The sequence below is a fragment of the Alligator mississippiensis genome, chromosome 3 (genome assembly GCF_030867095.1).
Source record: "Alligator mississippiensis isolate rAllMis1 chromosome 3, rAllMis1, whole genome shotgun sequence".
NCBI lineage: Eukaryota > Metazoa > Chordata > Crocodylia > Alligatoridae > Alligator > Alligator mississippiensis.
In genome coordinates this window covers 180,530,285-180,547,983 of record NC_081826.1, presented here as the reverse complement: position 1 = coordinate 180,547,983, position 17,699 = coordinate 180,530,285, and the positions used below count along the sequence as shown (strand labels likewise).

General features: G+C 39.0%; 1 protein-coding gene across 13 annotated transcripts in view; it reads right to left on the bottom strand.

Annotated features, from left to right (window-relative positions):
* Positions 1-17,699, bottom strand: part of BNC2 (basonuclin zinc finger protein 2) — a 478,778-nt gene that overhangs the window by 290,788 nt on the left and 170,291 nt on the right. Inside the window, exon 1 of one of the 13 annotated variants that reach the window (XM_019483675.2) lies at positions 14,757-14,968. The exons of the other annotated variants lie outside the window; for them this stretch is intronic. Coding sequence (XP_019339220.1) covers positions 14,757-14,759 — 3 coding nt within the window. The 5' untranslated portion in view covers positions 14,760-14,968. Of the gene's footprint in view, positions 1-14,756; positions 14,969-17,699 lie in introns of those variants that run through there. 13 annotated transcript variants of the gene reach the window in all.

Here is a 17,699-nt window from a genome sequence, read left to right as displayed (position 1 = left end):
TACACATGATACAAGGAGGCTGCCAGAGAGTGTCAATTTACATGCTCCAGCAGACTCAATTAAGTCTTCTCTGACACACTGGATTTCTAGTGCATCAGAGCAGGCTCCCCACGTGTGTACGGTACGTATGTGGGTTAATTTACACTGCTTCTCTGAAAAGAAGCCCATATGAAGTTCCATGCTGTCATAGACAGACTGCTTCTGGGACCCAAGCTAGCTCTCTTAAAACTAGCTCAGCTATCTCTTAAAACCAGTTTGGGCATCTCAGTGTATACAATTCAATATGCAGTGTATGCCAAGATATCTTAGATGAATCAAGATAGCTACCAATTTAAACAGCCCCACTGACCATGGCTGTTCTTGTAATAAAGACTCTCTTCTTTATCTCCTGTTTAGTCTTGACTTTTGAACGATCTGAATTTGTAGCAGAGAATTGTACACTGCAGTCAAGAAGCTAGGTATAGCCCACCTTTCCATGTCACTGAAATCCATGGCATATATTGCCATTACTCTATTTTACATTTTAGATAAACATTTTCTATCAGGGTATATTTGCCCTCATAAAGCATGAGTCATAAGAATTTCAAATGTACAATTCTATTAGTTTTTGCTGATCTGACAAAAAACTGTAATTTGGAAAGATTATGCCAAATAAATTGTCATGTATATTGTCCATTTCATTCATGCCACTTCTTTTGAAATGTCAGTTTCATAAGTATGTTTCTTCTAATGTAGTATAAAACATATGATATAAGGAATCCTCATGGATTGCCTGGATCATATCACTCCATTCTTTCATGTGGAAGGTGAAAGGAAGCTGATTCAAGTCCAAATTCCTAATCTTGAACTTCAAGGCTCTGAACAACTCTGCTCCTAGCTACATTTCTCTTCTCCAACATATTCCTTTCATTCTGTTCCCTGAAGCCCCCCAGCCTTGCTGCTCCTTTGTGTATTGCTCCATTCTTGTCTTCATGCCTTATTCCATGTTGTTCCTCACACCTGGGCAGCTGTGCCTCCTGCATTCCACTCCCTCATTAAACAACTCACTTCTTCAGTGAAGTGCAAAAATGTTAAGCCATCTAAGGAAAGCTGTTTCAACCCTAGTATTAAAAACGCACTTGCAATGCTCAAAGATAGAACCACCCTTTTGGTGATACTGAATATTTCATGTCTAGATAATTTTGTACCTATGTTTGGACTGTAAATGCCTAGGGGAGGGGCCAGTCTTCTGCTTGTTGCTTTTATAATGCCACACATATTACAGCCTTAAAACAAAACATGTATTTTTTTTTCCAACTTCACACTTAGTTTAAGAGCCTTTTCACAAACATTTCCATCGCTAGCTGAAAAAAATCATTTACAGAACTCAGATCTTCTAGCATCCATTCCAAATCCACAGGATCTCTCTGACATGCTAGCATTTACACTGTCCACCCTCATTACATGGACAATACAGAGAGGAAAATAATATTGAGAAATAAGTGATGGTCTGAACAGATTCTGAATCCTTTTTAGGGTGCATTAGAAAGGACAGAGTTTGGGAGTCATCATCTGAGAAATGGGAAGGGAAGGGAATCGAGAGGCAGTGAAGAGACTTTTCCTGAGAAAAAAATTAAATTAAATAAATTGAGAGCAAGAAGCCTTTTTCTGTAATTACTTTTACTTGTCTAGCAACAAGTGTGCAAGTCCTGGTCCCACAAAACTTAAAGTCTTGAAGACCAGCATAGACAAGCTGCAGTGGGAGACTAAACGGAGACCACATATATATTCTTTAATTCTAAGCCTGGTGGAAGAAGAGTACCTTTAGAAAGAGAATAGATGGGACACATCGCTCACTGGGACTAGGAGACTGTTGTATGTCCAGAAAATGGCAGTGAAGACAATGCAAACATGGGAAGAAAGATATGAATGGAATGTCAAGGTTATTTTCACTGAGGTTAGATAACGTAATAAGAGACCCAAGATAAGTGATGTCAGCCAGCGGTTCTTCTATTTTAACTAGGCTTACAAAATTCATTATTTTATATACTGAAGTCCAGCCACGGAAGGGATTAGATTTAGGAATCCGCAGAACTCGAATTAATCACTCAGATACTGTGATAAGTGTAGATAGAATAAAATATTAATTTTCACTATGAGGGATAGCAGGCTGCCCACAATGTAGTATATGTACGTATGTGCGTAAACATCTTTCTCTGGTTCTACACGTGAGCCTTCCAGTATCTGCTTTATCATACACACTCACAAACATTTGCATTTTAGGTGGGGAGTATTCAAAGAACTTGCATTTTATGACAAACATGGTTATCCTTTGGGGCTCTGACAAGCAAGAGGGCAGGCAAAACTGCAAGAGTTTCACCTCTTGAAACATGGCAGAACGTATCTCAGTTGCATCTGGTATGACAGGCCACTGCTGACCCCTCAATCTACTGCAATTATTCACTTTTCCAAAGAGCTGCAGTGTGGGTTAAGCAACATGAAGTTAACATGAAGTAACTGTGTTTTTCCATATCTGTTCCAAGTCTGTTAGAAGCTGATTTGTCTACCAAATCTACCAGTAATGGTAAAAATATTGATTCAGGCTGCCTTCTTTTAAAAAGATTTTGAAAACATGATACAAGGTTGTTTTTCTTATGTTGCATAAATCAGTACAACTTCCAAGTCACAAGTCTTTTCATTTCAAAATAAGATCATCACGTTCTTTAGTATAATCATTGGAAAGTACTTTGACTTCCCATGTTTCCATCTGTGACGGTGACACAGAACTCCACTTTCCTCTGTACATTAAAGGTGCTATATATTATTGTAATTCCTGCTTTTAGAAACCTTTCTAAATTCCTACTTTCTAAACTCCTAAGATTACATCAGCCAGATATAATCTCTTACTCAAGGAAGCAGAACCATACTACAACCTTTCTTTGACTGCCAATTTATTCTCAAATTGAACTCAAAATTACTTCCTAGTTTGCAGATTTCTCCATTGACATGATGGGACAGGATTCACTGCTAATTTTCCCATGGGTCTGTATTCATTCATGGGGTTAGTTTTACCACTGTACTTTAAAATCTTGAGAAAACAAATTATTCAGTAGCTAGAAATCTTTTCACTATGGACCCTCCTTCTATTCATAATGTTCCACATGTATAGACTATCTCCATTGCTCCTTTTCAGCTCGAGGTCATTTTTCTTGAGCTCTTACCTTATTTCTTTCCTGTTCCATTTAGCCAGTTCAGTCCTACTGACACTTCATTTTCCATTACTACAGCCTTCTGTTCTTCTTTCACTTTAAATAGCCTACATATACTGATTCACATGTATCCTGGTTTTACCTTCCAGCTTTCTTTCTCCTTTTCTTGAAGGATTCTCAAACTGTTATAAAATTGCAGACCACATTTAAAACAAAAATTATTGTGTGGCCCACTTTTCCTCTTACTCGTGATTGAGTGGAACATCTTCCATACCAGTTACAGCTCCATACCACCCCAAAGGGCTTTATATGCATGGAAAAGTAGAAACTGGGAAATATCTGTACAATTTAGCAGCTGAAAACAAGGAAACCCAGCAACATGTGACTAATCTCTCCACAGACCACCAACAAATATTTTGCAACTCACTGGCAGCCAACAGGTGACACTTTGAGAGCAGCTACCTTATTTCATCTTAACTTACATTTAGCTTATGACAGTCACCTTACCCAAATGGGCAAAATACGATAGATCACAATACATGAAAAGCAATTTGAGCCAGTTCAGCAGTGAAGTCCACTAGATCTTGTGAGTCCTTCTCTGCTGTCACTTTGACCAGGTATTTACTATTCTATTATATAATAAATCCCCCTATTCTCAGACCTAAGCTGGGCCAGAACATTGTGAAAAAGCTCCTTGCTATCTTCAGCATGCCACTGCAGCTGACTGGAAATCCTGCAGCATATGTCAGTATATTAAATATGGAGGGTTTTTACTGAATGCAGCTATTAAAATGAATACTACAACACTATAATAATTCTAATGACTGAGTGTAAAAATACTGTCAGTACATTACATAGGATAAATATGCAGAGACCTCTAAGGGATAGACAGCATAGATGATAGAGGAGATGCGTCACAAAAAGTACCCTCTTGGGACTGGAGAGTATCATCAAATAAGTATGACAAAAAGGTACACCTCAATCTGCTTTGATTGTTATCTGTTTTAATAAAAGGAAAAAGTGTAACTCAGATTATGAACAAGAATAATTAGTCAATTATCTGACAAAATTACTATTAGCAAATGTAAACATGCATCTTATGATTTAAGAACCTTTCCATTCAGGAACTTAGTTTGACAGAAATAAATTGAATAAAGTCTTCATACTCTTTTCTAAAATACTATATTAAAACCATCTGTACCTGGCTAGTCATATTTTAATTGTGTTATTCCTTTCCTGCAGTGCACAGTAAAAGTAGTGTGCTAAGATTCAAATGCTCTGGTCTTTGTGTCATGCAAATCCACAGTTTGAGATTTTCTTTGATGCTATGCTGACTACTAATAAATTAAAAAAAAAATAATGCTCAAGCTTTAATGGTTAGATGACATTTGTCTGATATGAAGCTAAATTTCATTCTGTCAAAGCTGCAGAAATAAGTGAAAAGGGTCCCTTTACGTTACAATCCCTAGAGCACAGCAGTGCTGAGAGCACAGCTGCTGTGCTGTATCTCTCTCTCTCAAAGGAATAACAGGAGTGTGTGAAAGGGCTATTTCCAACTTGTTTTGTGTATAATCAGCAGAAACAAAAGATATAACAACAAGCATAAAGGCCTTTCTCCATCCCCCTACCAAAGGAAATAGAAAAAGAGCAGTGGGCATACCTTTCTGTGTCAACCAGGGCTTTCAGGTGATGCATATTCTGGGTCATGGAGGAAATATGGCAGGTCCTCCTCCCTTTCACATTTTCTTTATTCACTAAGTTGACCCATGGGCAGTAAGGACCTAAGGGGAGGGGAGGGAAGTGGGAGGAACACAGGACCAATGTTCTTTTGACCATGAATTAAAACGAAAGGCCAAGGCAAGTAAAACAGAATAGAGATGGGTAATGGAAGTAAGAGGTGCAAAGAAGTACAAATTATCTGGTGCTCTGAAAAAAAATTTGCTTAAAGGGCTGGAAGATAGAAGAAAGGAAAGCAAAAAATAAAGAGAAAGAAAGAACAGCTTCATGCTAGCCTATGTGTCTTCTAACTGAGCAGAAGCTTCAGAGCATTTTCTGAGGACATGGCCAGGGACTGATTGTGCTAGAGAAGCAAAAATTTAATCTGGATGAAGACCTGTCATACTGAAAACCTGCAGAAGGCAAAGCACTGGTCAAAGGACATGAAATGAATGAGGAATCCCAGTACAGTATTGGCATTTATAGGGAGCTTCTTGTAGACAAAATAACTTCCCAAGAAACACAGAGTGTAACCAAAAAAACACCTCTGAAACTCCTAGAGGAGTAATGAGGGACCAAAAGGAGCTCTGCAGCCTAATATTTGGAGGAAATGGGTGCTGTTAGAACAGGAGAGCTGGCTCACAGCCTATTCTCCACCGTAACAGAAGCTGTCAAAAATGAGGAATATGAGACAGAACTGAAGCTTCTGGAAGAAAAGCAAATATTTTTCTTCCAACTTGATAAGGGGAATCAAACTGTGTATTCTTTTTCTAAAAGTCGCTGACTAGAAATTTTAGGTGTTTTGTTTTGTTTATTTTTTATTAAAAGTTTCTGATGTGACCCACTCACACCAATGGAACCATCATAGTGTTAAAAAGATGTTTTGGGGAACAAAGCAAGCATAGGCTAGAATGGAGTTTGGAGATCGACACATTTATTTACCTGATACGTAGGACCTAGAAAATGGACTGTGGAAATGGAAGGCAATGCTTGCAGTAGTCCCTCTTTGCTTCTTCTGACATGTAGGATTTTATGTGCAAAGGAGGTGCCCAATTATCACATACAGATCAAGGAACTCAGGCACAATTACCTACAGTGCTTAAGGACTTTTGGCAGAGGTACCACTTACCTCAAAAGTGTAATTGCACTTGGCAAATCCATATGCTATCTACCTTGAAAGGTTTTGAACTGAGTATAAGTCTCTTTGTTACTACATGGGGAACAGCAAATGGAAGCAAATGTTGCAGCCAAAAGAAAAAGGAATGCTGAAGAAGAGAAAGAATGTGTGTAGTAAGAAAGTGTTTCCCTAATAATTCAGCATTTTCATGGATGTCATTAGATGGAAATACAGGAAAATAAACACTTCTGATGCAGAACAACTGGATACTGTCTGTGGATAAAGAAGTTCAAATTATCACTATATACAGGCTACATTGCTGGTGCTTCTTATTTGGAGTAGGATCTTATTCTTGCAGAGGAGGAGGGTATACAAGAATGAGACAATTACCTAAATTCCAAGAGATGCCTAGGGGGGCAAGATTTTGGCTGTGTACTTTACAGCGTTAAGCAACCCTACTAAAATTAAGCTGGGTTTTGTAGCATATATATTTAAGGATACGAATCCATCAAAACATGGGGATGATTAAATAATATCTTTTTAAATTCATATATTTTCCAAACGAAGTGGCACAAGAAAACAGGAGAGGAATTTTAGCTTTGTAGATTGACCACATATGAACAGAAAATCTTCTGTAGTCTTAAATTAAGTCACATAGCTGTATATTCTAGCAAAAGAGCCAATCTGCACAAGTTAAACAAAAAGAAGTAGAAGTGTGGCACTCTATTCCCAGCTCAGGTGATGGTGGCAATGAGTTTGCAGTAAAAAGATTCAAGAATGCAGGTACTGACATTGAGGTACGCACTGAAATACATTTTCAAACTATGAAAGAAAATGTGTTGAATAAAATAATTTTGGCTTCCTCCAACAGGATGGAGTGTGGAAGCATGAAAGGCACATGAAGTTAGATGTATTAAACTTCTACACAACAGTTTAATGCAATATGCAAAAATTAATTTTTGGATTGACTTTTATTAACACAAAGTCTAACATGTCCATTCCAACCAAAGATTAGCAAACTGCTAAAGCCATCTGGGAGATTTGGAGAACAACATAATGTCTTCATAACATATTTTTATTTACTTAATATTTTATTATAGGTTCTATAAAGATGAGCCTAAACCAAAATCTTGAAATCTATGGAAATCTGAATTTCAAACTGTTTCAAACTTTGTAACTTGGATCCACCCCTAGAACCTCTTGCATATATAAAATTTATACAAACACAGGTTTTAAGGCAAATTTTGTAAAGAAACAGTTCTACTGATTCTGCCTGAGTGTCCTTTTAAATGCAGACTTTCAACAGAAATCTAATGAAGGCAGTTTAAAAAGGAAAATATTTACCTTAAATTAATAAAACTTTCAGGATGGACTCCAACATAATATCTGGGTGAGATCAATTCATCAAGATGGCTTTTCTTTGTAGGCGAGGCATGAATTTGGTTGTGAAAAGAGGAGGTGGAGAAAGAAAGTAGAGCAAACATGATTTGCCTCATATGAAATACAAACATGGCCAATACAAAACCTTGTCATTCAGTGTATTTCTTATTTTGAAAACTCTTGCCCTTCTCTCACACACTTTCCAAACACTCAAAATATCATTTTTTTTTCACTTTGTTTTGCAATTAGATAATTTCTAAAGGCTCTATCATGCCCTTGATCCAAGTCCCTCTAGGTCAATGGGAGTTCTAAAGATATACATAAATACCACAGCAAAACTTTCCTACAAATATCACACTCATCTTCCCTTGTTTTGGGGAGGATAAGGATGAAGCTGTAAAAGTCTATATTACATGGCACTTATTTTTTAACTTCTGTTTTCTATTAAGAGCTAAATGAGATATAAACTGCTTATCAATTCAAATGGGAATTAGGACAAAAAAGTGACAGGAAAGTAAACTGAGTTGAGATGACACTAAATAAGTTTCAATTCGTTGATATGGCTATAGGAGCCATCAAGTTAATATCAATCAAAGGATTCCAGTATCCAGTCATTGTCAGTAGCTAATTAATAACTGATACTCCAGAGGAAGGTAAAATAGATAAATAAAATTAACTCTCACTGTGCTTAATAAATTGTTCAATGCTGAAGAACATGCACTTATGGTAGTGATTAGTGAATAGGCTGCTGTACAATACTCAATTGTGCTCATCTCAGCAGTTACCACAAATGTCATCAGTGGCATAGCAATGAAGTTTGGTGTCAGGGCAAAGCCCACAGCAGCAGCCTGCCCTCGCCCTGCACACAGATCCAGGGGGGCACATGTCGTGGCTCCATGCCGTGTCCCACCCCGGCCCAGCTGGGCAGCACCTGTTGGCTCCACTTTGCTTCAGCACACAGGGCTGCTCCCCCCTCCCCCCACCCCTCTACCTATGGCACTGAATGTCATCGAGCTACCCTCTTAGAAATCCAGCTATACAGTGTTTCTAACAGAATTCTGCCTTTGAAAAATCTTCATTTTAGACATGAGACCAAACAAGAAAAACCAAGAAATTATTTCCTTTTGTTAATACTTTATCACTCTCCTTTAACTTCCGAGCATTAAAAGATGGGGGAGAGGGAGGGAGGTTATATATGTTTCTTCTTCTAAAGAGAACTTATTTGCTCAATATTTTTGCTCGTTTCTTCTTACTTAGTTTTATTAACAGACTTATAAAAACTTGAGAAAGGAAAAAAACCAGTAGCCTTTTGTGGCATGAGAACTTTTTGACCATAATGCCAAGGGCCTGATCCAGAACAAGAGAGAGAGAGAGACAGAGAGAGACAGAGAGACAGAGAACGCTCTTGGAAGTTGATGGCTCTCAGTTCCTATTTTTATAGCACAGGTTGTTAAGCCCTGGGCTCCTCAAGCAAGACTACTGTGCAGCAGAAGTGTGGAAGAGGGAGGGCCCACAAACCGAAGGTTTGCTGAAAACATATGGCTGAAATGAGAGAGGCAAAAATTCTGGTGGACAATATCTTTTATTGGACCAAATGCATGGTTGGGATAGACAGGATTTAAATACTGGCCAGATCACACCTGAAAGATTTAGAAAGGTGTCCCAGGGCCATATAAGACACGGACAGCAGCCAATGATGGTTTCCCACTGTGGTTTCTGCTCCTACTTCTCCCCCAGCCTTACAAGGGATAGCAGTGATTTGATACATACATACTGCCTAAGTAAAAAGTTACCATTTATGGCCTCCTTAGATGCATCTTCTCTTACGTATTTTTAAGAAGTCTATATTCAGGATGAAGTTATGGGTGTCTAGCTAAAGATAAAAGAAATCAGCTAAACAAGACAAAAATAACTGCACTGAGGAGGTCACTTAAAAGGAGTCTACATTCTGAAGCAACTTGCAAATGATGCCTGGCAAACTCTTAATACAATGGCACATTAAAAACAAAGATGAAATCTGACCCTAAAACAATATACAAATCATACATTTAAATATGCAGATAGGGGGAAGTGAGTTGCAGTACCATACAAAGACTATGATCCCGTAGTCTTTAAGAAAGGAAAATTTCAGTTGCTTCTATATGAATTTTACCTTCACAAGGACCTCAAAATATCAGACTCAACACAAAAAGCATTTAACATAAATCAAGTTAAGAAAGGAGTGAATAAAAATTAAACACAACAGGAATGACTTGTCAGTCTTAATATATTACAATTGGCCCTAGCCTTGATTCAATTTTTGCCACCAATTTTGACCTGCTGTAGGCAAGAAGTCTGCTGGGGTCAAATGATCCCAACAAGATAAGCATCCAAATGCCTTTTGAATGAATTCAGAGCAAGTGCTTGCACCACCTCTGCAGGGAGTCTGTTTCATACCCTGAAAATTCAGACTGTGAAGAAGTTTTTCCCCATGTCCAGTCTAAATCAGCCTTCCAGAAGTTTGTGGCCATTAGTTCTCATCATCCCTTGGGAAGCCCTGGTGAACAACTGCTCTCCCAGATCCTGGTGTACCACCCTTATATACTTATAGGCTGCCACCAAATCCCCCTTGAGCCTTCTTTTCTCCAGGCTGAAGAATAAATATATGGTAGGATATGATATATTGTGGCAAGTAAAGTCTTATATGAAGGACCATGCGACTGTCAGGAGTTTTTTCCTTGTGATAAATCTTCCTTGATGTGATATATAAAAGTTCACACATGATGTTGTAGTAAATAAATCCTTAAATGATACCTCACACTACTAAAAAGTGAATTATTAAGATGAACTTTTGAAGTTTTTTGTACATGAAGGATTTTTCTAAAGACTGTAGCTCTTCAGAAAAAAGAGAGAAAGATAATGGAGTAGTCAGAAATCAAGTAATGATTTATCTATAAAGTGCACAACTTTCTCTAATATAGAAAGTAATAAATGAAAGAAACAGAAAGTAGAAATAATCTTTCCTATTACAGCAGTGGAAACCCTAATGTAGACCTAGAGATCTCTGCTTATAATCAGTTTAAATTTCATTCATAGTGGTTTATTTTAATTCAATGAAATAGTGCATTAGGGCCTTGTGACATTAATTTTAGGAAGCTCCTAGAGATCTTAACCCCTGGACTGTCCAAGTTCTAAGCATATTTTAAGCACATTTTAAGTGGCTTAACTTTAAGCCATTCCAGGGCAGGTTTTTCTCTGATCTGTGTTACTGAGTTCACGTTCCATTAATGGGTGGCCACTCCCCACAGATCAGCCACCCAAGTTTCAGTCCTCCAGTATGCTAGGTTGCAGCATTCCTTTCCCCACCTTCCTGTTCTGTGTGGATAAACTTTCCACCCACTGAACTCTACTGTCCAGAAACTGGTTCTGGCATCAAGCCAACTGCTCCTCCCACCCTTGGGGGGGACCTTCCCACCTTGGGGGTGGAAACCTATGCAAACAGCATGCAGAGCACAAGCCAGCTAGACAGCTCACAGGACACAGATGGGTCAGCAGTGGGATCTGGGAAGGTGGGGTACAAAGTAGGGAGCTAGATCAGGTCCCTATGAGCTGGGGCTTCCTTCCCAGGGAAGGGGCATTAGCTCCCCCAAAAGTGATTTCCCTCACTGCTCTCCCCTCCCAGCCATCCCAGGAAGAACAACCAGCACTTTGCACACACCATAATCCCAATTTATTAAAATAGGAGACCTTCTTTTTTTTTTTTTTTTTTTTTACTTTATTTTATCCTTCAGTGGCTGACTGACTTCATTTCACCACCGTTTCCCCATCCCCATTTCTTTCCTAAGTCCTATTTCATTACTCACCCCAATCCCATTAACTCTCCACCTCCCAGCTTCATGTTCCTGCATCCCCTCCCCAACTCATCCCTCAAACCCCCTGACCTAGAACAAGGGTAGAAGCCTGTCATGCTTCACCAGTCCTGTTGTGGCAAGTCACAGCTGTACAGGTGGCAGACAGTCATAGAAGGTTTTTAGCCTTAAGATACAACTGCTCCAAACTCAAGCTAGCACTAACACCAATTTACAGTGTGAGTTGCTCAAAATGTTGAATGTCTAACAAAGCCATTAAACTAATCCAGTTTAAAAAAGCCCATTTTAAAAGTTGTACCAGTGTAACTAAGTGAATTTAGAGATACCGAGACCAAAATTGTGCATGAGGTCTATCCCTTAGGCCAGAGGTGGGCAAAATACAGCTCAGAGCTGGATCCAGCCCACCAAGGCATTTTGTGCAGCAAATGACAGATCCCTCAGTACCACCTGGTCCAGACATGGGGAGCAGCCAGGGGCACGGCATGTGTAGCCAATCCCACCTCCCCAAGGTACACAGTAAAGCTGGGGCAGCATGGTGGCTGGACTCCAAAAGCCAGTGTCACCACCGCCACCAGACCTGGCCCCACTGCCTAGGCACCCCATCCCATCTGCTCTGCACCCACCTCTGGGGATGCTGGATGCAGCAGGCAAGCAGGGTCTCCATGGAGACAGGGCAGGACCCCCACAAGCAGGGTATGTTTGGCCAGGCAGATGGGATGGGGCCACAGATGGGTGAGGAGCAGATAGGCAGGCAGGGCTGGGTCCAGGGCCAGGGCTGGGATTGTGGGATAGTGACAGTGCAGGCTAGGGCCCAGGGCAGAACCATTGCCTGCATGTCCCTGAGACAGGCACTGGTTCCACAGGCAGGGGCATGCTGGGAGTGGATCACAGCTCTGCCCTGGGCCCCATGCTGTCACTATCCTGCAATCCCAACCTCACCCACCTTGCTCCCTGATGCTGCTGCATAAAATAAAAGTAGCTTAAAGGCTCAGAAACTAGAGAGCATGTAAATCTAGACTTTTTTTTTAAATATTGAAATAAATCATCTCATGATTTTGGAGGACTTCATTCATGGTCTTTGAAAGCCTGGAATCCTTTGAAAAATCCTGCCATGTGTAGAACAAATTATTTGCCTATTGACATTGCAAACAGTAATAAAGACATTAGGGCCTTATTCTCTAGTTTTGACCTTGACCTTTATATGAAAAAAGTAAGCACAGAAGTATAACAAACATGCTACCATTAGCATAAGCAGAGAATTCAGACTAAGGGGCATTTTCACTTCAATATGGACACACAAATTACTAACTAAGGGACAAGGCAGCAAAGAATCAGGATTTAATTATTACTAAAATATTTAAGGTTTCAGCTTTTCTTTTTTTAATTTAAAACCTATGTAAGAATTGCCCCTAATTATTGTGGAAAGGGGCAGAAACTGTCAAATCACTTCTTCTCTAAAAAGTATTAAATCTGTTTCCTGGACATTTCAGAATATTATGTGAAATTTTAATTGAAAAGCTATAATTTACTACAAGCCCTTTTGGGAAAGCATCTGTTTAGAAGTCATTATAAAAGCACAAAAAATATTACTATATTATTTACCCTGTATCTTTGGAAATCACCATTTAAAATTTCTTGTTTGCAACTCATCAGAAGTAAACTCCCATAAGTTTGTACTTAAAATGGCTTAAAGCAGATAAAATATAACTCAATGTGCATATCATTTAAACTCTAGGAAAATGCTAATAAGGACTTCTGAAATTTGAAGGGACGATTCCATACATAAATCATGATTTTGCTATAGAGCTGATTGCTTGTTGAGTTTATGACCCACCATAAACCTTGTCAATATAACTGTTTAAAAAACACCACCACCAAACCATCATAAACAGGAACTAATCACATTATGTTTATCTGACAAAATCATCCCTTTTACTTAAACAAAATAGATAAATCATACCACCAATCCTTTGAGTCTTTCTTAACTTTTCTCATAAAAAATAAACAAACAATACAAAGACTTACTACTGGCTTATGTTTCTTAGTGTTACCTGCTTTAATAGGACAACTGCCATATCGCATATTTGAATACCTAATACATGTGTGATATAAGAGAAACTCTTTTTTGTAACCAGCTTTAACACTAAAGGGAAATAGCAAATTGAATATTTTATTACATTATTGTCTATTATACAATACATAACATGTTTTAACATCAATATAAAATTAAACGTGTGCACGGACATGTGCACACGCATGTGTGTTTCATGACACGTATATCTTCCCTTTACCTCTGAAATACTCAACTTGTATTTATATAACTTCTTATTTTAATTTTTTTTACTATGGAAGCAGAATCCATGACTCCCTTCACTTTCAAATGAAATATTGCAAGGTACCCAGTACCTTACCAGATCCAGCTCTTTCAGTTTCCAGGGTATATATTTATAATTACAATGTTTGGTGCTTTTGATTTGTGTCTACTAAGGTATAAGCCAAAAAAAGTAAGCTCATTGCCACCAGCTGAGAAACAGAACAAATACTATAGTTACAATGCTAATAGAATGAGCAAATTAGTTTAATGACAGCTTATGTTTCAACCTCTGATGTGGCACAAATATTATATATGATTGCTTACATAGTATGGTGTGTTATGATTTGTTAATATGATTGTGTATGATCTGAGAGTACAAATCAGACCACATTCACAAAACTTAAAAAAGCACAACTGTCCTGTCCTGCCTCCTCTCCCACACCGAGACTTACCTAAAGAAACAGACACACGGATAAATATCGCCTTCACTTATTCTAGGATAGCTGCTATGACTTTGCTGAAGTTGCAAAAGTCCAAGTGAATGAATAACATGATTCTTGTTGGGTGTGTAGATGCATACAAACAGAATATACAAGCAATAAATAGTATAACAAGCTATATATAGCAAACATTTTCAAATTTGAATGCCCCAAGTAAAAAAAAAAAAAAAAAAAAGATGCTGAGTATCTCCAGGGTACAATGAAGTCCTGTTTCAATCCATATATACAAATTCACATACATTATTTTCACAGTAGTTGCACAAGTACATGCATACAAATAAATACAATGTAAATTTAATCATTGGTAAGACAATGTCTGACAACAGGGAAAAACAGAAATTCTATGAAAAGGCAAAAAGAACTGAATAAATACCAGAATGATCTCAAAATAAAATGTTTCTTTGCGAAAATTATATCCTTATGGTTGTCAGCCTCCAATGCATACAACTGCTGTATTAAACAATCCCATTTAAATGTTTCTAGAAATCATAACTTACAAATAATGTAAATTAGATGGTTCTATTTACCCCTATTAAAAAATCCCAGAAATGCACAGCATTTAGTTCTGCTATTTTACTTTGTTCTTTTGTAGTCTAAAATTAAATCCTTCTGACTCATGTAAACCATTATTACAAGGAAATGTTTAAAAAATGCAAAAAGGAATGAAGGAGTAGTAATGGTAACATACAGTACCATGAGCTGCTTTGGCCTCCCAGTCAGTGGTGTACAGTTAACAGATCACTCCTGGCCTTCAGCAGACAGGGGGAAAAAAAATTAGAAAAAACCCCCCAAAAAAACAGTGCTAGGAGCAGGGCAGTGGGGCGGGAGGGAAGGGAAGGGAAGGAGGTGGGGGGTGGAAAGAGTAGATCTGGCAGTTTATACAAGAAGGCAACTCAGCTCCATTGTGGCGCATTCCTTCCCCTCTATCTCCCAACCTCTTTGCGTGTGTCTTGTCATATTTCCTTCAGCTGTTAATTGTCTGGACAGCAAGATTTTAAACAGCCACAGTTTAGGAAAAGCGAAACCCTTCTAAGTGACTATTACAGCAAGTCGGCTTCACACTGCTGGGTAAAATTTTCCAAGGGAAGTGTTCTTCTGATAGTTCCTGAGTCTTTAAGTCACCCTCCCTCCCCCTTTCCCTACCACACACACTCCCCTTGAGGCCTGAATGCACTTGTGGCAATAAAACATTCATGCGACTTGGAATTTTAACACAATGCCATTTCCCTAGTTTAACCTGAAAGGAATGCACTAGTCACAACAGACTACATCATCCTGCCATTAAGTCCTGCCAAGGAACTGCTTTTTTGGCTGTGCTGGGCCAGCTCTGACGGGAAAGAAGTATACAGACCCACACACAGAGCACAGAGGGGCCACCTCTGCTTCCTCAACCTTATCCAGCAACACCCCGCTCTTAACCATGACCCCTTGCCCTGCTTCAGCATTGTGACAGGCTTGTGATGCATGTGTCACTTCAGGACTTCTGGAGAGTCCCAATACTGAGCTGGCAAGCATTTCACTAATTTGCTGATCCGTCTCCACAGGCACTTGGTCACTTGCCAGAGGGTGACCTTTTTGTGTGAATATATATTATTATTCCAGTTGAAAGTTCTGTGTTTCTACATAAAGATCCTTCCCCTCACCTTTAAAAAAGACAAACTTTTCATTTGCCTGTGGTAATTATGTTATGATTACATGGTTTGCTTAGGGGACTAGTTACCAAAGCTGCCAGCACTTCAGTATTACAGTGGCATTTTTTTTTTTTTGTAATTAAAAAAGACAAAAGTATTTCCTTGATGATTACTGAGAAAGCTGATGGGAAAAGGAAAGTGCTAAGAGTCTCATCTGCCCTCTGTTAACCCTTTTATGGAGTGACAGTATTATTCCAGTGTAAATAGGAAGTACTGTTTAGGAGTACTGGCTGTAAGAACTGTTTACCTGTTATTTTGCCTTTTAAAACCATAAATGGAATTTCTAGATCCCAGATTTTTTTCTCTCCTATCTGAGTGTCAAAACACGAGCCAAGGCCTGGGAAGAAGTTTCTGGTGCCCTGGCACTTTTTCACTGTGCAATTTAATAACCCTTGCTTTGCCATAGGACATTAACCAAACAAGTAAGAAAACACATCTCAAACCACTGATTCCCAGCAGTTACATACCCATAAGTATTCTGGAAGCTACATGGGAAAAAAGGGAACTGAATCACTGACCTGGTACCCCTAATCTGTCCTTTAAGTAGATTGGTACAGATAAATATGTACATAAAACAAAATGAGGAAGTAAAAACAGACTTAGTTTTGTAAGAAATGACACTGACAAAACTCAACCAGCACTCTCTTGTGCCTGACTAATGTATAATCTTATAAACCATCACGTCTCATGATTTTTTACAGAAAGACACAAGAGGGTAGGTCCCCTGCCCAAAAAGCTTACTATCTAAACTATAAATTAGTACTGAAAATGACAAAAAGGTGTGAACGAGCAGTATATATGCTTATTGTTATATCTTCCCTCCTTTTAAAGATTGAGTAAGATATGGAGCCATGTTCACAAAAAGGAGTCTGATTACACCAAAAGCTAGGGCAAGAAACTTAACTAGAAATTCCCTAAACATACAATACGCAAAAGAAAATATTGCAAGTAAACACAGCAAAAAGATAAAGATGATGCACTGAGTTCATCGGTTTTATCGACAAGGACTAAATGAGATTGTTAGAATGCTCTTGAATGTGTTCCTAACCATTGGCAGACAACTTTGCCCAGGTGGTCTGGGCTATCGGAGATCTCAACTGAAAAATGCATTTTCAGGATTTTCCACCCATGTACTGTATTTTTTAAAGTGATGTGGAACTTCCAGTATGTAGGATCTGACAGTTCCCGACAGTGGTCAGTACTAGATACTTCAGAGCAAGGTGTGAAAAGCCTAAAAATGTTGGACAGCTTTTGAACAGCTTGTAGAGAGAAATAGTTCTACACAACTTTTATCCAGTTTGGCGTTCCCTATGTAATCCATGAAAACCAAGGTCTAGATTGAACATATATCCTGGTTTTATTGAGACAGTCATGAGAACTTCTTGCAGGTTGTCAGAAATGTTCCTATATTCCCATTTCTGTTGAAACTACTATTTGTATTTTAAGGGATTCCTGCCTAACAGCTACAAAAAACAGTTCTTTATATAGTAGAACATACTGTGTTTATTGTAAATAAATAGTCCAGAGACAGATGCAGATCCAGAATTTTACAAAGAGGTATGCAGGAGCAGTGATCGGTGCTCCAGGAGTGGCTCTAGCCTCCCAGGCTCTTCTACCCATTCCCGCTAGGGCACACAGACTACATCACAAGAGCAGCAGTCAGGGACTTTTTAAAATCCCCAAAGCAAGTAAGAATTCCTCCGCCACTCCCCTCCGTACTCAGAAGTACATCCCTCCTCTCTTCTTGTCTCCTCCCCCACCTGCCACTGCTGCTGGTCTCTGCTGTCCTGGGGACAAGGGGACCTCCAATGTCACTCCAGCTGGGCTATGCAGGGGTTAGACTCAGGTGGGGAGAGTGGCAGCAGTGATGGTTGGATGGTTCCAGGCTGGTGGGGAACACTCAGGCGAACCAGGCAGAAGTGGGTAACGGGCCCACACCTACTGT